We start from the raw sequence: 22,360 nt of genomic DNA, 5'->3' as shown, positions 1-22,360 counted from the left end.
TATTAGGGAACTGTTCCTTTTATCCTGAATCAATCTTCAAGCTAGTAAACTAAATACATTATTAATTTTTGTACACTGTACTGTAGTCCAGCATCTTGGCGACCTGGTTTGGAACAGTAGGCTCTTGCACTTGGCTATACATTAGAATCTCCTGTGCAGTTTAAATCCCAGTCCCTGAACCCCACCTCAGTCTAAGTAATTCATAACTCTTTGGTTGGGAAGGGGGTGGAGACCAAGTGTGGTATTGGTACGGCCCCACCCCCAACCCCTGCAGACGGGGTGGGAACCACTCAGCCAGTGGCTGGTTGTCTTTTTTTTTTCTTTTTCTCTTTTTTGGTCTTTTTGCCATTTCTTGGGCTGCTCTCTCGGCATATGGAGGTTCCCAGGCTAGGGGTCGAATCGGAGCTGTAGCCACTGGCCTAGGCCAGAGCCACAGCAACGCGGAATCCGAGCTGTGTCTGCAACCTACACCACAGCTCACGGCAACGCCGGATCCTTAACCCACTGAGCAAATCCAGGGATCGAACCCGCAACCTCATGGTTCTTAGTCAGATTCGTTAACCACTGCACCACAACGGGAACTCCTTCTTTTTTTTTGGGGGGGGGGGTGGTTGTCATCTTGCTTCCTTCCCTAACGTTCATGTTGCTTTAATTTTGACTCCATCCAATCACTTTGACTGGACAAAGACAGCCTCCGTGCTGCTCCAAGCAGAGGACATGGCTGAGTAAAGGTTGGTTGAAGTCACGGATGAAGGATGCAGTGACTTCAAGGAATGTGAGATTCAAACGTCTGCGACCCAAGGCAGGTCCTGGCTTTGCAGGTTCCTCGAGGCTGAGAAACACTGGCATGCTTTCATATTCTTCTTCGCTTCTCTAGGCTGTCCCAAATGGGGACTCCGCTTACATAACATTGATTTTGTAAATTCTTACCAGACCAGACCCACTTCGGATGGAATGGAATTTTAATCTATTTTAGTTTTTTAGTCCAAGAGTATAACCTTCTTTGACGTTAATACTTTCTGCGCTATCCAGATGGGGATATGAATTTTATGAACAACAATTTCAGGAGCAAAGCGGACCATGTCTTGAATCCTAATGCATTTTCAGCAGCTGGTCCAGAAAAGGCATAATCCTCTAAAACCTAAACATTTGAGGAGATAATATTTGCTCTAGAAACAAAGCACATCATGGTTACCTATGCAAAAGTATTGGATCAAAGACTTAACCAATTTAGCTTGAAATACATTAAATATATTGACTTCAACCAACATGAAGTATCTTCAGAGCGTAAGGTACCGGCTTAGAAACAGATGTGTTTCTCCCACCGTATCTTAAGAAGAAACCTGTGGAGTTCCCATTGTGCTTCAGTGGGTTAAGGAACTGACTTTATCTCTGTGAGGATGCAGGTCCCTTCCCTGGTTTTGCTCAGTAGGTTAAGGTCCTGGCGTTGCTGCAAGCTGCAGCGTAGGTCGCAGATGCAGCTCCGCTCAGATCCACTGTTGCCATGGCTGTGGTGTAGGCCTGCAGCTGCAGCTCCAATTCGACCCCTAGACTGGGAACTTCTGTATGCCACAGGTGCGGCTGTAAAAAGACAAAAAAAAAAAAAAAAAAAAAAAGAGAGAGAGAGAGAGAGAGAGAAGAAAAATGCGTTTCCATTCATCAAAGGCTAAGCATCCACTATGACACATTCAGATCTGGTAAAAATGTTTGATGGTATCAGTTCAAACCGTACTTAAGTAGAAAGGCCAGAACATGTTTGCTAATGAGTATCTGGCAATGTCATCATCTACTTAAGACAGAGGAAAGGGGATAAGATCACAATTATTCAATCTCTGAATGCTGGAGGAAGTAAAGCTTGAAGTGACATATACCAACAACGCGTATGGCGTCCATCAATATCAAGGGATTTTTATAGACATTAATTATCCGGTGCTTTGAGCTCCCCTTGGAGGTGTATTTTAGGATTAAGGAAAAAGATAGCTGAGGAAAATAAAGCTGCTGGAAACAGAAATCCGTGACTAATTGCACACCGGGATGTGCATTCACAAGCCAGCGCTTTACACTTATTTGCAGAATGGAAAGAACTGACTCATCCTTGTGCTGCGCCTTTTTTTTTTTTTTAATTGAAGTACAGTCAGTTTACGACGTTGTGTTCGTTTTTGGTGTACAGCGAAACGATTCAGTGTATCTCTGTTTTGGTACATATATATATTCAGTATATATATATATTTTTTTCATGTTCTTTTCCATTATAGTTTAAGATATGGAATATAGTTCCCTGTGCCATACAGTAGGATCTTGTGGTTTATCTGTTTGATACACAGTAGCTTGCACCTGCCAGTCCCAAACTCCTAATTTATCCCTCCCCGCTCCACTTTCCCCTTTGGTAACCGTAAGTTTGTTTTCTTTGCTCCACTTTCCCCTTTGGTAACCGTAAGTTTGTTTTCTTTGTTTGTGAGCCTGTAAGTTCATTTGTATCATATTTTAGGTTCTACATATAAGGGATAGCATATGATCTTTATCTTTCTCTGACTGATTTCACTTAGTATGATAATCTCTAGGTCCGTCCGTGGTGCTGCAGATGGCATGATTTCATCCTTTTTTTTGGCTGAGTAATATTTCCATTGTATATATACCATGTCTTTCTCCATTCCTCTGTGGATGGACACGTAGGCTGTTGCCGTATCTTGGCTTTTGTGAACTGCATTGCTACGAACATTGGGGTGTGTGTCTCTTTTCGAATTAGGGTTTTCTCCAGATACATGCCCCGTGCCTTCTTTACTCACTATTGCCCGTATTTTTGCTGTAGCAACTTTAATCCAACTTAAGCTCTTTACTTCCTCTTTCCCAGTCGGAATTTTCTGCTTAGAGCAAAAGTTGGAGAGGAATTTATTCAAACATTGCATTTTACCCATGATTTAAATCTTGTTTTTTTCTTGTATGAGTCAGGAATTATTTTGGTAGCAATAAAAAGAGCCCTTAGAATTTTCAGTGCTTGAATAATTTTAGGCATACTCCTACATGCTCATGTTAAGCAAACTGAATTACATTGAAATTTTTGGGGGGTGCTGCACACACGGCATACAGACGTTCCCGGGCCAGGGATTGAACCCCTGTCACAGCAGCTCCCCCAAGCAGCTGCAGTGACAACGCCAGATCCTTAACCTGCTTCGCCACGAGGGAACTCCGAGTTAAATTGAAAGTTTTACATGATTTAGACCAACAGAGAAGATACTCTGAATTAATTAATTAAGGATTTGGATTAATTCTTTTTAGATTTTTTTCCAGGAGATAGCAATTTCCTATAAAGCACCAGTCCCAAAAAAACAAAAAAACAAAAATACTTTTGTTACTGTAGCTCAAAGCAGAGACAAACCATCCACAAATGGGAATATCTGTGTTCTCATAAAATTTTATGGACATAGAAATTTGAATTACATATATTTCTCAGGTGTCACAAAATTCCATCTTTCTTCTGATTCAGGAAAAGTTATTTTAAAAGGTAAAGACCATTCTTAGCCGACAAGCTACACAAAAACAGGCAGCGGGCAGGATTTGGCCTGTGAGCTGTAGTTCACCAACCCCAGGTTTAGGAGATTAAATAGTTCCCCAGCTTGAAAGCTTTCATTTGAGCAAAAATCATTACAAGCACTCTGTTTTCCAAGTTCCCCATAATCTTTTCACCGTGGAGTTCTTGGCTGCCAAATTGGTCATCTCTCTTGAGTCAACCCCTTGGAAATGCTGTAGCAACCCGGAGTGCTGTGTGGAGGATTCGGGAACCAGCCCGAGGCCAGTGAGCAGAAAGAGACAGCAAGACAGCTGCCATATTGGACTCTCCTGGCTCTCCCCACTCTGCTGTCATCTTACCAAGTGCTTGTTGATAAAAAAAATCAAAATTCTTTTCTCCAAAACATTTCAGAGATCTTTTTTGGTTAATAATTGCGATTTGCTTTTTTTTTATTATTAAATGAAAGATTCTTTATCTTCTATGGTGCTTTACCATTTTCAACGGGTTGACACACATGATTTCATAGAATCCTATAGTAACCTTTTTCTTTCCCCTTCCTCTGTACTGCCCCTCCCCTCCTCTCTCCCCCCTCTGCTATCCACTCGTTTGTAGGAGATCATTCTTTCCAAGTTAGAGACTTTCAAAGGTTCCTAGTAGTCCAGCTCCCTTCACTCAATATTGATTCTCAAAAATGACAGGTCAGTTGCTCAGCTGTCTTACCAGAGGCAGAAATAGGGCCCAGGGGCGAGGAGCGAACCAGACAAGCCACTCGCCTCTCGAATACCCATAAATAAGCGGTCGTTGTTGGATCTGCTAAAATGACAGCTAAATGAATATAACCCTTCTAAGAGATTTATTTATCTCCATTAGCATTTGAAAGCTCTTTAGACTTGTAAACGGTATTGAAAAATTGCTCTCTGTATGTTATTGACGACCAGATTAAAGTAATAAACACTCAACTCCTGACGATGGAATTTATAAATACATGGAGCAGATTCTGTGGCGTTGATGTAGACTAGCAAATAAAATCTGACAAGGTAAATACGGTATCGCGTATCAGAATGGCTTAAATTGCCGTCCATGGAACACTAGACTTAAATGTGTATGCAGATTGAGTTTATTATGTTGTTGAAGTTCCCCAGGCGACCTGTCTTGCCAGGGCATTTGGAAACGTTAACTCTCCGAACCAGTGAAAAAAGGCATTAGAAAAGAGAACCGGCATACATCACACGGATTTGTGGTCTGTCATGAGTTGAACCTTCAGGCCGCCTGAAATTCCTGCAGTGCAATGAAAACATCTTAAGCGTTGGGTGACCTATTAAGAATTGATGCTTTTATGCAGGTGGCACGTGTTCACACGGGTGTGTTCTCCTGTTGAGGATTGTGATTCGAGTTGGTTAGAAGAAGACAGACGGCTGGCGGCGCTTGACGTGCTCACACCCTGACTGGGCTGGAGGGATGGGGTTGGGTGTCAGGGCTGTAAACCCAGTTCCTGAATGTTGCTCTGAATATTGCGGAATGAAACAAGCCAGATCTGTGTTTGCCTTGAAAGGTATCCAGACTTAATGCTACACTTTAAAGACATCCTGAAGCATTGCCTTCGGAATCAGAGCAAACATTCTTTAAGACCCGGACAAACCCGAAAGGAATTACTGAAATCTCCTGTTTCAGGCCTACGTTTTCATAGTAGGGCTCAATGACAAGTCATTAATTCCTTGCAACCTGACTCTTAGGTACGAGTCTCCAAAGGCTAAAATTAGGGCTATTTTTGTCTGCTCCCCTCGCTGTTTGATTGGGTGTCGGTGTGTGTAGACGCACAGAGCTCATCTGTTAAGTTGGATTGACTCTTCTCCGGTGGTGTCCGTATCCATGCTTGATGGCTCGTATTGAGATTGGCTGTAAAATCAGCTATATCCTGCCACGGCTTATTCAGCGATCAACTCGCAGACGCCTCACTACGCAACGCCAAGCAGGTGGAGTGTGGCTCCATGAAAGTGCGTGAGACGTGTATGCATTACAACAAAAATTAGAGGAAAACGTAGGCCTTCTTTCTGCATAAAGTAGGCAGGGGCTCCTCAGGCTGTAAGCAACACGTGTTTTACAATCTTGTCGTTTTCAAATTTGACTTGTCCCCAGTCTTTGGCTTGATATTAAGATACAAAATCTGCCTCTGTGCCATCTTTAGAGGGACCATCTCGAATTATTGACATTTGCTCTTTGGTGGTGCTGGCGTTGTGGGAGGGGCGGCCTGATTTATGACCAATAGTTGCACACTTACAAAAGCCTCGTCTTGGAGTTCCTGTCGTGGCGCAGTGGTTAACGAATCCGACTAGGAACCATGAGGTTGCAGGTTCGATCCCTGGCCTCGCTCAGTGGGTGAAGGATCCGGTGTTGCTGTGAGCAGTGGTGTAGGCTGGCGGCTACAGCTCCGATTCGACCCCTAGCCTGGGAACCTCCATATGCCACGGGAGCGGCCCTAGAAAAGACAAAAAAAAAAAGAATAAAGAAAAGCCTTGTCTTTCTCAACAAAGACTCTGCCTTTCCCTTCATAGAGTGAGAATAGTTTATGAAAAAACACCTGGAAAAGAGCTTATGAATTGAGCCTAGGCCCAGCTTTGCTTTTTAGATAGAATTTGAAATCGATAGTGGCTGTACTGCTTCTGTAAACCCAAGCTTACTCAGCAATGTAGTGTTTGCCTTCCCAGAAATCTTGTGATCTAATGGAGTTTTGTTTTAAGTTTTCTTGACATGGAGTTGATGTACCATGTTGGCCTAATCTCTGATGCACAACAAAGTGATTTAGTTAAATATAGCATGTCTTCAGAACGCCTCTGAATGGTCAAGCCCCTCTTCTTGGGTTCCGACTCAACACTACCAATGAGAAAAATTGTGGGCGTGGACGTTCTCGGGCCAGGGATCGAACCTGCGACACTGCTGCAGTGGGGTTCTTAACCCATGGCGCCATGGCAGGAACTCCCTAGAAGGTGTTGTTTTCATGATCTAGCGTTGTCATTAAGTGAACTTACTAGTTGGTTGATTTGCTGTATTAGATTTCAGAAGTGTTCTCCAGTGAATATTGAGTTTTCCATGCTAATTGTTCTCACAATGAATATTTGAGGATTTATGAGAAGGGACTAAATAATGATGAGTATACAGCAGGTACTCAATATACACTGGAGTTTCGTTATTCTCTCTCCTGGGTGGTAGAATTATTTCCTGCCATGCAGATGCATTCCAGAGGGAAGAGCACGAGCCCAGGCCCAGGAAGGAGCTTGGCCTATGGGCCAAATCTCACTCACCACTTATTTTGTAAATAAAGTGTTATTGGCCACAGCCCGCCCGTCCTCCCTCCATTTACATTTTGTCTATAGCTACTTTCTTATTAAATCAGCAGCAGAATTGAGTAGCTTTGACAGAGAGCATCTAGCCAACCAAACTAAAGTATTTACTTCCTGGCTCTTAGCATAAAGAGTTGGCTGACTCCTGTTCTAGACTCATGCTGTGCTGGCCAGGAATATAGCCACGAGCTACACGTAGCAGCTGAGTGTTTGGAATACGGCTGGTGTGACTCGAGATGTGTTAATATGTGTAAAATACATACCGGACGCCAAAGACTCAGTAAAAAGAAAAAGAATGTATAAGAACGCATCAGTTTTAAAATAGTGATTACATGTTGAAATAAGAATATTTGGGAACTTAAGTCAACTATACCGTTAAAATTAATTTTACCCAAAGTTCCCGGATGGCCTAGTTGTTAAAGGTTGGGCATTGTCACTCCTGTGGTTCAGGTTCGATCCCTGGCCCTGGAATGTCCACATGCTGTGGATGTGGCCAAGAAAACAGTTAATTTTACCGGTTTCTTTTTACTTTTTTAAAAACTATAACTATCAGAGAAATTGACATGTGACTTACATTTGTGGCTCCCATTGTATTTCTAGTGACAGGGCTGCTTTAGAGCCTGGAATTTGGAGAGAAAACAAATTCTTCTTTTTTTTTTTCGGTCTTTTTGCCATTTCTTGGGCCACTCCCACAGCATATGGAGGTTCCCAGGCTAGGGGTCGAACTGGCCTACGCCAGAGCCACGGCAACATGGGATCCGAGCCGCATCTGCGACCTACACCACAGCTCACAGCAACGCCAGATCTTTAACCCACGGAGTGAGGCCAGGGATCGAACCCGCAACCTCATGGTTCCCAGTCGGATTCGTTAACCACTGCGCCACGACGGGAACTCCCAAGAGAAAACAAATTCTTGTGTTTGCCACTATCTTTCCCAAGCAATACAGCCTTCTCTTAATTTGGCTGTTCCTCATGAGAAGGAATGTTCGCAAACAGGAGTTTAGGAGGTCGGTGGAAGAGGTTGCAGTTGACTTCTCCCAGAAGACCCTAACTCAGAATTCCAGCTGGGGGGGTGATCCAGGAAGCATCTGGAAGGGAGAAGGGAGGAGGGACAGAGAGGGGAAGGAAGAGGGGGAGGGCACAGTCGTGAGCAGGTGGTCCCTGTGGGCCCGGGGCTGCTCCTTGAGGCATCAGCCTCCCTGCCTGGAGTCAGAAAAAGCCCCGGGGCCAAAAAGAACAGGTGCTTGCTGCAAGAAGCATCAGCCAGCTTGAGAATGGTGACTGCCTGAGCCCCAGGGTTGGGACTCCCGTAGGGTCCGGTCCCACACAATGTCTCATCCTGTAATTCACCATCTCAGCAAGCAGGTGTCTAGTGCCTGGTGTGTGTGTGTGTGTGAGTGTGTGTGCGTGCGTTTTCTCCTCGGAACTGCAGGATAGCCTAGAGAGGTGGATGTGTGGTTTGTGTACGGGTGGGAACCTGAGCCCGGGGGTCACCGGGCCCAGAGAATTCAGCTGGGGTGGTACCCCAGGCTCCTCACTCTACGTATGTATGTGCCCACTCAGTCAATTCCTTAGCTCTCCAGAGGGGAGTGGAAAACTTATATCCACTTCGGTCCCCAGACACTGCTGCCAAAAAATGGTCTCTCTCTTTTGCACAAAGCACGGTCCAAATCAAGAGGCTACAGGACCTGCGGACTGCCTTGGAGGATGTCAGCGATGCAGTTAGATGCTAGAAAACGCCACGGATGTCTCCGTAGTGGAAGCTTATGGACGCGTGGTTCATTGAGGACTGGATTTCGTTACCTTCCCATTCGCCGGGCTCTCTTGACAAGGGCTGTCCGTCCCTCTGGTGCCTCTTGGAAACAAGTCTCTTAGGTTCATTTCCCTTTATTATATTTCTAAGCGACGCGGTAATTCTTTGCGGACTTTGGTAACAGTTGTACCATTTAAATTTAAACAACCCCCAGAGGATCTAGACAGGTCTGTGTGTTTAAACCACAGGCTTGGGTCTGCCTATTAGTTGATGAAGAACAGACTTTATACATGATAGACACTTACTCAAGGGAGGGGCAGGCAAGCAGATGTTTTTCGAGCCTCAATGTGTTAGATTATATTTATTCGAATTTCTTCCTGCCTTGCTTTCGACGTCACACCTATGACCGTCGAACTTTAAACAGTTAGATGATGTATTTCCCTGGAAAAGTCCTGCTCTGGAGGGTCAGCCAGGAAGAAAAGGAAAAGGCTTCCTAAGATTAACATCCCGCAAGAAGTCGACAGATAGACCATGAAGTAGTGACAGCTAAGTCAAGGACATTGAAGGGTGGGATGCCTCGAAATTATTCTCTCGTCTCTGACCATAAAGTGGCTGGAATTCATTTCATCTAAACAGTGGAAAACCATTTTGTTTGGCTTTCCTTGTGGTGATGGTGACGAGCTTTGAAAGCAAGCTTTGCCTTGATGCAAACTCGAGATCATCAAGTGGCACCTAAATCACTCTGCCGGCTTCTTTCTCCGCCTTTTTGTTGTATTCCCTCCTTCCCGGGGAAGGATTCTTTCTCTCCCTTAAAAGTTTTATTCGAGATGCTTAGAGGGTCTCCAAGGCGAAATGGAAGATTTCCTGCTGGTCTTTCAGTCCAGCTGAACTCATGCACAAAACCTCCCTCTGAATTTTCAAGGCATGAGAATTACAGATAAAATATTTTAAAATGGCTTTGAAAGGAGAGTAAGCAAGCTTAAACCAGAGTGAAAAGTCTCCAAAGGACCAGAAAAGAAAGGTGACGCAGAATTGAGAGGGGGAGAAGTGGGGCGGGGGGCAAGGTGTCCCACACGTGGCAGAAGCCTCGGATGCCCTGTGCTCCTGGAGGCCAGGACTCCCTGTGTGCACGCTGGGCTCAAATGCTCCCTCTCACCTCCTCTGGAATCGCAGCCAGACAGGATTCTCCTGGAAGGGAGCAGAGGCACTGAGTCAGACCAGCCTCTGTGCCTCTGTGGCACGTGGGTATCTCGTGCAGGCGCCTTCTCTGGGGAAACCACCTCAAGCCCTGACGCCAGAGTGGGCACCTCAGCTGGCGGGGCTCTGTCAGTTCCCCAGATCCCAGCAACGGGAACCAGGTCCCCCGTCAGATGAGCTGTCAAGACCGAAATGGTCAGACACAAGATGAAATCCGATTCTCAGGAAATGTTACGCCAACACAGGAAAACAGGGAATTGCTTTTTTTCCAAAGAGCTTGCGAACAAGGATGTTTCGTTCTCTTGAAATTATGAGGGAGCGTAGTGCATCCTGGGAACAGGATCAAACAGTTACTCGACAAGAAAAGGGAGGGGTCATGAAGAACCGACTGGAAAGGAAAAAGGTGGCCAGGGAAATTTTAGGGTAGGCAGGAGGAGAAACGCCAAACCAATAAGCATAAGTTGTTTAAGAATGACGAAGGAGACCCCTGCGTCCGCCTTAACACATTTTTGGTGTTAAAGGGACTCTCTTCCTGAATTTATGCCTTTCTAAATAAAATTTCGGAAAGTAGAAGGCGTAAACCGTTTTGCAAATACATTTCCCAGCATCATGAACTATCAGCACCTTTGTGACACTGTTTATTTTCACAGTCTCCCTCATGCTCCTCCTAGATTCTTTGACTCAGATGGCGTCACCAATCCCGGATGGATTTTCTTTTCCATGAAATCGCCTTTCTGTATCTTCACGGTGTCTGTGGAATTGGCTCTAGAGTTACAATCCAGTTGCCTTCATCCTTTGCCCTCTGACACAGTCCTGATCTTGGGGTAGGACATTGGGCTAGTCCCCTGCCCCTGGAACGCCTCTCCCGCCACCCCCGTGCTCGCCTCCACTTCCATTCCGTCTTCCCGAGACATTCCCCCTCTTGATCAACATCCTTCTAGCCTCCAAGACAAGCCCGCATCTTCTTGAAAATCTTTCCACCTTCCCTTTGTTTGCAGCGTCTCTCTCCCAGTTGTATCTCTGTCTCCTTGCAGACAGGGAGTTTGATTTTTGTTCCTCTCGCACAGTCCAGGACATTGTAGAAGCTGCACACATACTTGTATGGTTGGGTAAATAAATGAAGGAGTGGGTATAAATGAAGTGTGTACAGAACGAGAAGCAGTAGAGAGCTCTTGAGGCATCTTAGCCAGAACAGAGGGTTGCTGTGGTCGAAAAACAAGATGAATAGTCCTTGTGGGGAACCTTTAAATTTGATGTTCTACAGGTTTGTGATTGCTGGGGGGAAAGATGGATTGGGAGTTTGGGATTAGCAAATGCACAGTGTTGTGCAGAGAATAGATAAACGAAGTTCTTACTGCAGAGCACAGGGAACTATATTCAATGTCCTGTGATAAACCATCATGGAAAAGAGCATGAAAAAGCATGTATCCATGTGTATAACAGAATCACTTTGCAGTACAGCAGAAATTAACACGACATTCTAAGTCAACCCTGCTTAAATGAATTTTAGACGATTTTGATGTTCTAAAGGAATACGGAATACTTCTAGACGCTTAAGGAGGATAGTGATATGAAAAACGTAGCGTCCAAGGAAATGTGATCTGGCGGGCATGGGTGGATGGGCATAGAATAGAAGCATGCCCAGTGAAACACACTGTGAGCGAGGAAACGTGTATGATGAGAACTTCTTAGAAACACCTGTCAGTGGCCATAGTGTCAGCAATAGCTGGACAGTTCCGATCTTCCTCCAAAGGGACTGACCTCAGCCTGCCCCTAACGTGGTCAGTGCTAAAAATGCAGTAGTGGTTGGTGTGATGTGGGGACATATTCCTTGTATTGTTGCCATTTCTGATTCAGGTAACGGCATTAGAAGTCCAGTTACCTCTTTGCTCCCTGGTTCACAACGTGGGAATAACCTCTGACTAATTATTCAGTTTAAATATGCCTGCGTTAGCGCAGGAAGGGGAACAAAAGAGTGAACTTTGGCCATCTTGCAGCCATCTTTTAAGTGTGACGTTGCCAAATCCAGTTTACATCTAGAGACGCTTGAAAGTGCACCGATTTCATTGCGATTTCGAAAAAGAAATGTATTCCTTTTCCGGAGTGTAATTTTGTGCATACGAAAGTATCCGAAGTATGCAGAGTAATATTTTCCTCTCTTGTTTTGAACAGCAAAACTTAGAGAGTAACCTCACCAACCTTATTAAGAGGAACACCGAACTGGAGACGCTTCTGGCTAAACTCATCCAGACGTGTCAACATGTTGAGGTGAGTATCTCTTTGTGTTCCTTTTCCTGTGAAAACTGCTTGACCATGGCTTTTATAACCTCACCCTTTATATTTCTAAACTGGAAAAGTTCTTAAAGGTAGATTTTTGCAGAAGCCATATAGCTAAGATGGATGAAACGAGGAGTTCCCCAGTGGCCTAGCGGGTTAAGGGCCTGGCTTGGTCACTGCTGTGGTGCAGGTTCGCTCCCTGGACTGGGAATTTCCGCATCCTGTGGCCACAGCCAAAACAAACAAACAAAAGTGGATGAAGCTGGAAAGGAACTAGAAGCTCAGAGTATCTCTCCCCATCCGCTGCTTTGTTCTGCGTGCCCCCCATCACAGCTCTCCCCGATCCGGCTTTCCGATTATTGGAGGGTTTAATCACCTTTGCAAGGAACAGCCTGTAAAAGGCGGCATATTAATTTTCTGGGACTGTTGTAACAAATAACCGTGAACTTGGCTGGCGTGAATCAGTCTCTCACCGTCACGGAAGTCCAGCATCAGGGCATTGGCAAGGCCTTGCTCACCCTGGAGGCTCTCGGGGAGCATCTTTTGATGCCTCTTGCCACCTTCTAGGCATTGCAGGCAGTCCTGAGAGGGCCTTGGCTTGTAGCTGCCTCAGCCTGTTGGTCGCTTGACCTTCTCCCGGCGTGTCTGTCTCTGTCTGCATCTCCTTCTCAGGAGGATGCCAGTCATTGGATTAAGCTCCGCCCTACACCAGTGTGAGCTCACTTTACCTGGATCATATCTGCAAAGACCTCCTTGCCCCAAAAGGTCATATGTGCAGATACCAGGGGTTAGGACTTGGACATACCTCTTCGGGGGTGGGAGGGGTGGGGGGGATACAATTCATCCCACTGCAGGTGTGTATTAAATACATCTTGGTTATCAGATACGTGTCCATGAAACTGACCCCCCACTGCAGCATGTCGGGATTAAGTCAGGGGTGTGCAGACAGTGACGGCCAGGGCAAGTCGCGGAACCCAGATCCTTCTAACCCTCCGCTGAGGACCGCTGCACTTTCGGCAGTGATCTTTCCAGGAAACATTTAGAGCCGTGCTGATGGAACAACATTGTAAATAACAGTGAACAAGCATAATGTTGTCATTATCATAGGGTAAAGGGAATATGCAGTATGGTATTAAAGAGAGGAACAAAGATGACCAACATATTATGTTTTGTTCTTATGATGTGATGGCATCTGATGTTTAGGACAAATGCGAAAGAATTCTTTCTCTTCAGCAAGGGAAAAAATTCCCTGTGTTTTATGGGGAGCGCTTTCAAATGCTTTTTGAATTGGGTGGTTATTTCCTTCAATTTCAGCCCGTTACTCCTTAAAGCATTAGTGTCTGGTTTCCATTATGGCCCGCAGTGATTGCTGAACAACTGTCTTGCTTCTAATGCAGTACGATTATGGCTTGAATTTACAAAATGCTGCTCATCCTAGCATGTAAAATTATATTCTATAATGTTCAGTCATTTCACGTGATAGATAGATGTGTCATTCAAGAAATTTACAAGCAGATTCTGTTTTTCTTTCAAAAGGTTAGGGCTTTAGTTGAGATACAGGCTTTGAAAATAAAGCCGAGTGACTTGATGGGGGCAGCCTTTCAAAGAGACACATGTATGCTGTTAGCAGTTACTCTAGACAAAGAGTAAGGAATATTCATTCCGCCCACTGGTGTTACTTCTGTCTAAATCCTTTGGAATGGAAAAAAAATGTTTGTGGGTGAATAAACTGGGAGCTTGGAAAATTAATTCTACATCGAAGTTAAAGAAAATTAACCAGACATAGAAGAATGATACCAGCAGTGCCTGTTGTTAACGGGTTCCCTTATTCATAGTTAGTCGTATTCTCAAAGGATAATGTTTTAAAAATGTGAGCATCTAAATCTCACATTAATCAAATGAATCTGCCTTGAAGATTCATGTAATCTTTGATGAAGGAACGATCACGATGACAACGCTCACTTGAAGGAGGCAATCAGGGAGTTCCCTGGTGGCCTGGGGGGTTAAGGACCTGGCATGATTACTGCTGTGGTGAGGGTTCAGTCCCTGGCCTGGGAACGTCTGCGTGCTGTGGGCGTGGCCAAAAATAAAAAAGGAGCGTGTCAGAAACTGATACATACAGTCATGAGGGGAGGGATGGTCAGGGGAAAAGAATGCTAGAATAAGATGGCTAAATTAGATGCAAAACTAGTTAGTGACCTACGGGGCAATAAAATCATTATATTCTGGCAAATTAAATTGCGTATCATCCGTTTTCTCCAATTCACATTTCAGTTTTCACAGAGACTCAGCCCCTAATCAGCGGTCAATAGAAAGTCAAACTCAAACTATTATCTTTGGAATGGAGAAGCAATGAGATCCTGCTGTATAGCACTGGGAACTGTATCTAGTCACTTATGATGGAGCCTGATCATGTGAGAAAAAGGCCGTGTGTGTGTGTGTGTGTGTGTGTGTGTGTGTGTGTGTGTGACTGGATCACCTTGCTGTACAGTAGAACATTGACAGAACACTATAAACCAGCTATCATGGAAAAAATAAAAATCGTTAAAAAATAATACAGAGCATTAAATATACCCAAAACTTACAAAAAAAGAAAGAAAGTCACACTCTATTACCTCCCAGCCTAAAGAGTGAGATGAGCCCTGCTTAGGCTGCCTTGATGGGCTGCGCTGTAGCGAGACACCAGGAGGGCGCCCCTTCTTTTTTGCCTTATTTCCAAGTTTGGGAGGATTTTAACTTAACATGTCCTGTTCTGGACACTGTGGTTCTGTGAGCTGCGTTCACCAGAGACCAATTTCTGAGTGGGGGCATACCTTTTTGCCAGCAGTCACCTACTTGGGTGTATTGCCCTGTGCTCGGTGCCAAGGACCCTGCCCACACGGAGCTTGCTGTCTCCACCGAGATGAAAGAGCAACCGCAATACAATACAAGAGAGAAAACTAACTGCCATAAGAGAGGTGTGGATTATATACTTGGGAATTAAGGAGAAGTGAGAAATTTCTTCCTGCTGGGGGCTGAGGGCGGTAGAACACGATCTCAGCCTGCCTTCAAGGGCATATAACATTGGCACCTATGGAGAGGTGGCAGGGACACTGTTGGCAGGGCCAACCCACACCTGCGGATGGAAAAATGAAGAGTGCATGTACCCAAGGCCAGTAGTTCCTTCTCTAGGAACGGAAGATGTATGAGGGTGGATAAGGAAGAACTGGCCTTGGAGAAATGAGAGCTCAGTGGACTTGAATATTGCCTCTGCATTTGAACTTGATTCGATCTTGAAGGTTTGGGGAGGGTTTCAAGAACGCGGAGGTGTGTGTACATTTCACAGTTACACTTGGCATCCCTAACTCTTTTCGAGAAATGATATTTTTGGTTGCCGGGAAAATGGTATGGATATCTTGATGCAGAATGATCGCACATCCAAGGGAAAATGTGCCAGCACTAGGAAACGCCAAAACAGGGAGTGAGCTTGCTTAGGCATCAGCACGACAGTCTTTTGAATTCAGTGCAGGGGCGAAGAATTTCGTGCTTCACATCCTAGGTTCCTAGACTGCATTTCTTCCTTTTCCTCTTCCTGAGGGTGTCCTTGTGTTGGGGTATGAGCATTCCACGGGAACATAATCCCCATGCCAGCTGGAGCTCACAACACTCAAAACACAGCGGCACCTCTCAATTGTTGAAAATGAAATCAATGGATTTCCACCAGATCCTGAGGAAATGCCACATCCTTATAAGTCCACACCTCCTTCCTGGGATTCACTTCTGCTTTTCTTTAGAATGAAAAGAGTTGGAAGGTCTCCCTCCTCCAACCCCATTGTTTTCATAACTTGTTTTTAAAATGAGGATAAGCAAGTGAAGTGGCTTTTTTGTCGTTGCTAATATTTTTTACATTTTTAAACATTTTTATCAGAGGATGGTTGATTTACAGTGTTGGGCCAATTTCTCCTGTGCAGCAAAGTGACCCAGTCTCTCTCTCTCTCTCTCTCTCTCACACACACACGCATATCTATCTATAAATATCTTCCATATGTTCTTTTTCTCATACTATCTTCCATCATGTTTTACCAAAGAGATTGGAAATAGCTCCCTGTGCTGTGCAGTAGGACCTCATTGCTTATCTATTCTCAATGTCATAGTTTGCATCCTCCAACCCCAAACTCCCCATCCAGCCCACTCCCTCCTCCTCCCCCTTGGCAATCACAAGTCTGTTCTCTATGTCTATGAGTCTGTTTCTGTTCTGTAGAGAGGTTCGTTTGTGCCCTATTTTAGATTCCATGTGTAAGTGATATCATATGGTATTTGTCTTTCTCTTCCTGACTTACTTCACTTAGTAGGAGACTCTCTAGTTGCATTCATGTTGCTGCACATGGCATTATTTTGTTCTCTTTTATGGCGGAGCATGTTCCGTTGTATATGTGTACCACATCTTCTCAATCCATTGCTCTGTTGATGGGCCTTTAGGTCACTTCCATGCCTCGGCTATTGTGCATAGCACTGCAGTGAACATAGGGGTGCATGTATCTTTTTCAAGCACAGTTTTGTCAGGATACATGCCCAGGATTGCTGGGTCATATGGCAACTCTATTTTTAGGTTTTTGAGCAACTTCCACACTGTCGTGCCTAGTGGTTGTACCAACGGACATTCCCAGCAGCAGCGAAGGAGGCTTCCCTTTTCTCCACACCCTCTCCAGCATTTGTTACTTGTAGACTTAGTGATGATGCTTTTGATAGTAAGTACTATCAAGTACAAGGTACAGACTAGAGAATGGAGGCTCTGAGACCAAGGCACTTTAGGACTCAGAGACAGAGGCACCGAAATGGCCATATCAAGTGAACTCTCAAGAAATGGGTATAATTTGGTGGCTGGGATTCTAAAAACTAGTAGGTTTGGGCTACTGAGTTTTGTTTTCTTCAGGAGAAGAATGCAATAGAAAATTGCCTTGGAATGAGTTAGGAGTTAGTTATGGGGTGTAGAACAAGCCCATGAAAAGTGGTCAAAATTTGGGTCAGCTGCAGAACTTCGCATTTCTAGCTCAAATACAGACTGTCCATCTTCTCTTTCTTCTCCCCATTTTCTTTTGAAAATCAGAGGACCTAGAGTATTGGTTAAGCAGATACTTAGAATCAATGATGCATATCATATTCTCCACACCTTCTGAGAATCCCGTTCTTTCATAGGGAACACAATACGCATACACGTAATAGATACTCATTTTGGGAATTACAGGTAACCAATGACTGAATCTACTATGAGATGGTAGAGAAAAACTATGAGAGAATGACTAATTGCCACACATTCTGTTTGTATCTTGTGGACACTTATCTGATCTTGGATGACATGTATTCTGCTAGGGGCCAACTTGAATGTCCAAAGTCCTAATCCATTGTCACTTGCAGGGATGGGTTAGATTCCCACCCCATACGAGCCCTTATGAAAATATTCTTAAGGTATATTTAGCGTCAGATTATGGAACCACATCAGGCAACCGACAGTCATCCATGGCTCTACATGTAACCAGTTCTGGAATGAGGATGGTATGATAGTGCAAATATGGTGGCATCAGAAAGTGGATTATGACAAGCCCCTGTGGTAAAGACTGGTCTTGAAGTTCAAACGTTAGGATTCTCAGGACAAAGGAGAACAGGAACTCTTGGGCTGTGCAGAACTTCATCTTCTCTGGAGAAGGTTTATTTTTTGACCAGTGCATGTGTTTAATGGCTTTGTATCCAGTTCACTCCACCAAGTTTGCTGAAACTGACCGCTCATGAAGCAAATGTAGCTGTTCTCAGTGGAGGTGAAGTTTATCTGTTTACTAAGGCAGTATGTAACACATCCTCGAATGTCTTCCTTTAGATTCAGTGTTCTTGCCTGTACAAAAAAATTGATCTAAAGGATATAGGATCCTGTTACCGTCTTGGGTATTTTCATGAGGAATAATGAGAAGACCTCAGTAGAACATTGTCCAGTATTTTGGAATAAGAGGTTAATCTTATGAATGAATGACTATAGGCTTAGTTAGTTTGGTTTTACTTGCAGAATAACATTCCCAAGTTTCAGCTTTGGAATTTTTTTTTTTTTTTTTAAGGGCCGTACCTGCAGCATATGGAAGTTCCCAGGCTAGGGGTCGAATCAGAGCTGTAGCCGCTGGCCTACGCCACAGCCTCAGCAACATGGGATCCGAGCCGCATCTGCGACCTACACCACAGCTCACAGCAATACCAGATCCTTAACCCACGGAGCAAGGCCAAGGATCGAACACACAACCTCACAGTTCCTAGTTGGATTTGTTTCCCCTGTGCCACGACAGGAACTCCCAGTTTTAGAACTTTTTTAAAAAAAACATGATCCAAACCCTTGATCATGCATAATCTTCCCAGTTTGGAAGGAATGAACTATTGGGTCATATTCAGAATCCTATCAGGTGGCTTGGATTGGAGCATGATCGCATATACATGCCCCTAAAAACAATCCCTCTGACATATTTGAATTTAGTAATGCAGATTTCCAAGGCTAATCGTTAAATAGGAAATAATCTGCCTTAATTGGGGGCCCAAATGGATGAGCAGTAGGAATGAGAGAGAAGACCTGGTTTTATTGATGTATCTTTCTCTTTTGGGCCATGCCCTTGGCATGTGGAAGTTCCTAGGCGAGGGATGGAACCTGTACCACAGCAGTAGCTCCAGCCATAGCATTGATACAGCCGAGTCCTTAACCACTAGGCCACCAGGGAACTCCTACTGATGTATTTTAATGTAGTTTCTCCCCATAATACTGGAGTTCTTTATGATGTCTCCTCTAGCCTATTCCACAGCCTTCTTGCCTTGAACTGTTTAGATGCTTGATTAGAGCAGCAGGGCTGTTTCTGGCATGATATTAAGAATAATAAGAACGGGTGGCGACAGATTTTTTTTTTTTTAATGGCCGTTGTAGTTAGTTCTAACCCAGCTTCCACCTGAGATGGTGGTAGTTGGATGGATCCAGGTGAGAGAGTCAGAGGTGTGAGAAGAATGCCTCCCAGATGATGAGATGACAGTCAGGTAGAAGATGGGGTCCCGTCCTTGCTCCTGCACGTGCCACTCAGGGACAAGCCATAAACCCAACCATCCACCCATCATGTCGTTACTGAACTCTTCTGTTTCTGGGTCTTAGGATCTAGTTTAAATTCTTTTTCTCAATACAAAATTGCTTTGTATGCTAATCAAGCTGAAATGATCTCTCCGTAGAATTACAGATGATGAGAGAAACGGGACACATCTTTTTACCTTCATTCGATTGACGTCTATGTTGAATTCCTCAACGTTGTAGGGAAAACTGAAGAGCTTTGTTCCAATTTTGAAATTCCCCAGCAAAACAGTTGAGTCATGCATATAAAATGTTTGCTAACAAGAGCGCGATTGTAGCTCTGGTTATTTTTCTTTGAAACCGAAATATGAAATTTTAAATTCAGCTATTTCACATGCCTGAGGCTACCCCAGAATGGACAAGGCTTTCAGTAAGGAGCAACACAAATAAAGATTTTTACAACCAAGTGAGGTCACTTCCCGGCCTAGGAGTTTATGATAGAGCTTTCCCTGTGCTTTTGAAAGTGTTTTTGCTAGATACAACACCAGGTTCACATATACAAGGCGATGAAAACTATCATAGTAGCCTCATTCTCTGACGAGGCAAGCTCACTGTTGGGCTGCCTCAAGTTCAAGGACACATTCTGTCTCTTTACATAGGTTGGGAAGATGGGGCCTCATCCCTTCTTGCAGGTGATAGGAGGAGATGGTTGCTGTATCCAGTGGTTGCAGTTCCACAGCCAGGCGTAGCCTCTGGTGCAGGGAAAGCAAAAATGGTAGCACTTCAGCAAACACATATGAGAAAGCACAGTGACCACTTGACAAAACTCTTACTATCTTTTCTTGATGTCATCATCCCAGTGGCCCTTTGAGGTAAATGGCATTCAGATGGCCGCAGAGATGGGACTTGAAGCCAGACAGAGCAAGGATCAGCCAGTAAAGAAATGGATGGAATCCAATCAAGTAGTTAAAGCCACCAGAGTGGTTATTGCACCTTAGCGACCCAAACCGGAAGGTAGTGTTGTCAGACATGATTCCCCATTCCTAGGGGGGATTCTCATGACCGGAACATGCTCATCTGCTGGGGAATCAGTAACCCTGCCCAACCCACTATAGGGAGAACCCAGTGAGTGTACCAGGAGAACCAGTGAGAACCAGTGGTACCAGTAGAACCAGGGAGGTTCCAGGTCTTATGCATTATTCTCAAATCTTTGACCTGGTAACTTCAGCTTCTTCGAGATGACCAGTTTATTTCCTTAAGGAAATAAATTTCCTTTTCCCCTCCTCCCCTGGAAGTTGGAGAATGATATATATATATATATATAGAAATATATAGAGAAAGCCTTTGTAGTATCCATTGGTCAATATTTTGTGTTACCATTTAGGACTAAAACATATATTTTAAGAGTTTGTAGCTTTTAAGAGAATATGACACATGACAGAAATTTGACAGGTTGGCTTTGAGATTCTAATCTGAAACATGGAATTTATTTTAGACTTCTGATTTTATGTTGAAAGCCTAAAATCATTGGTTTCAAACCAGTATTAGAATGTTCCCGAGAAATGGGGTTCTCAGTACATTTGTAAGTTTATTAGCTTTCTAAGAGCTATGTGAGGACTTGAGAAGGTTTACCTTGTTAGCGTTTTAATTTTGTCCCGTTGGACTTTTAAAGTGCTTCCATAAAATAAGTTGAATGGGTGATATTTATAAATGCAATTTAAAATGTTACGAGAATTTGGTGATAAAAATCTGACCAATAATTACCCATGAGGGTGAGAATTGACTGGAGCAGGGGCTTGGGGGTGCTTTCTGGGGTGATGGGAATATTTTATATCTTGATTAGGCTTTTGGTTTTTATGTCGGTTATCAAAATCTGTTAAATTGTCCCGTAAGATTTATGCATTTCCCTTTATGTAAGTTTTACCTCAATTTTGAAAGTGTTTATAGGAACGCAATCAATTAATTTATAGAGGGAATTGACTTTTTAATGGAGTTGAGTCTGTTCAACTTGAGTTAATCAAGCATTGACTCTGAGACCCCCTGAGAGTGATTATTCTTGGTTTTATAAAATTTCTTGAATTTATGAATAGAATAACGAGATTCATAATTAGAACTTAAAAGCTACTTCTACAGAGTGATTTGTTGATATATAGAGAGAGAGTCCTTGGGCAAAAATGCTTATGGTTTTCAAGTGCATGTCTGTTCCCTCTCCTAATTGGTCAATCTCCTTGCGAAACAGGATGGTATCTTTTTTTTTTTTTTCCCTTAGAAAATGACCAGATGGCCACTTGGGATCAAATGAAGGGAAACCCTTTTAAACCCTTCCATAGATGCAGGATGGCCAGTCCATCTAGGTCTGAAGATGGCTTATAGGGAGATGTTTTCCACATCAGACTCTCTTGATACACGCGCGCACACACACACACACACACACACACACACACACACACACACTCTGCAACCTCAGAGTCAGCACCTGACAGATACCTGAATTCTGTGATCTTTCCTCTTTTCTTCCAGACCAAATTAGATTCCCTTTCCACTGTCCTTTCGGCAAAGCCCATCTTGTACAGTGACAACGCTCTCCAATTTCCCTCACATCTCCCCTCCTACTGACTTCATAAGTCTTTTTTTTTTCAGCCACACCCTCACATACAGAAAGACCCGAGCCACGATAGCCACCCGAGCCACAGCAGTGACAGTGCTGAGTCCTTAACCTACTGGGCTATCAGGGAACTCCCTGATGCCATGCGTTTTACTACCACGAGTTTCAGAGAAAAACCCTAGGAAAGAAAGCATGGATAGTTTCAAAGAGAGGCAGTACAGACCCGCTAGGTCGAAGATACAAAGGGAGGAGTGGTTAATGAATCCGACTAGGAACCATGAGGCAGCAGGTTCGATCCCTGGCCTTGCTCAGTGGGTTAAGGATCTGGCATTGCCGTGAGCTGGTGTGGGTCGCAGACGTGGCTCGGATCCCGCGTGGCCGTGGCTGGGGTGTAGGCCAGTGGCTACAGCTCCGATTCGACCCCTAGCCTGGGAACCTCCATATGCCGCAGGAGCGGCCCAAGAAAAGGCAAAAAGACACACACAAAAAAAGATACAAAGGGAGTCAGAAGAAGGTGAGGTCTAGGAAAGACCACCCCCCCCAACCCTGCCAAAGTTCAGCCTCTCGATTCACCAATCAAAATAGAATGGGAGCCATGTATGCAATTGGAAATTTCCAAGTA

At 44.2% G+C, this 22,360-nt stretch overlaps 1 protein-coding gene across 23 annotated transcripts in view; it reads left to right on the top strand.

The window, feature by feature from the left end:
• Nucleotides 1-22,360, top strand: part of MID1 (midline 1) — a 668,331-nt gene that overhangs the window by 576,066 nt on the left and 69,905 nt on the right. For all 23 annotated transcript variants that reach the window (XM_085007319.1, XM_021080487.2, XM_085007321.1 and 20 more), the window contains one exon: nt 11,969-12,064. In XM_085007319.1, the coding sequence (XP_084863445.1) occupies nt 11,969-12,064 (96 nt within the window). The remainder of the gene's footprint in view (nt 1-11,968; nt 12,065-22,360) is intronic.

This window comes from Sus scrofa, chromosome X (assembly GCF_054392235.1).
Source record: "Sus scrofa isolate SSC_HxYL_T2T_F1_AM1 chromosome X, Sscrofa_HxYL_maternal_Yorkshire_Landrace_v2.0, whole genome shotgun sequence".
Classification (NCBI taxonomy): domain Eukaryota; kingdom Metazoa; phylum Chordata; class Mammalia; order Artiodactyla; family Suidae; genus Sus; species Sus scrofa.
Note: the sequence above shows the minus strand (reverse complement) of the source record. Positions and strands in the feature narration are given on the sequence as shown.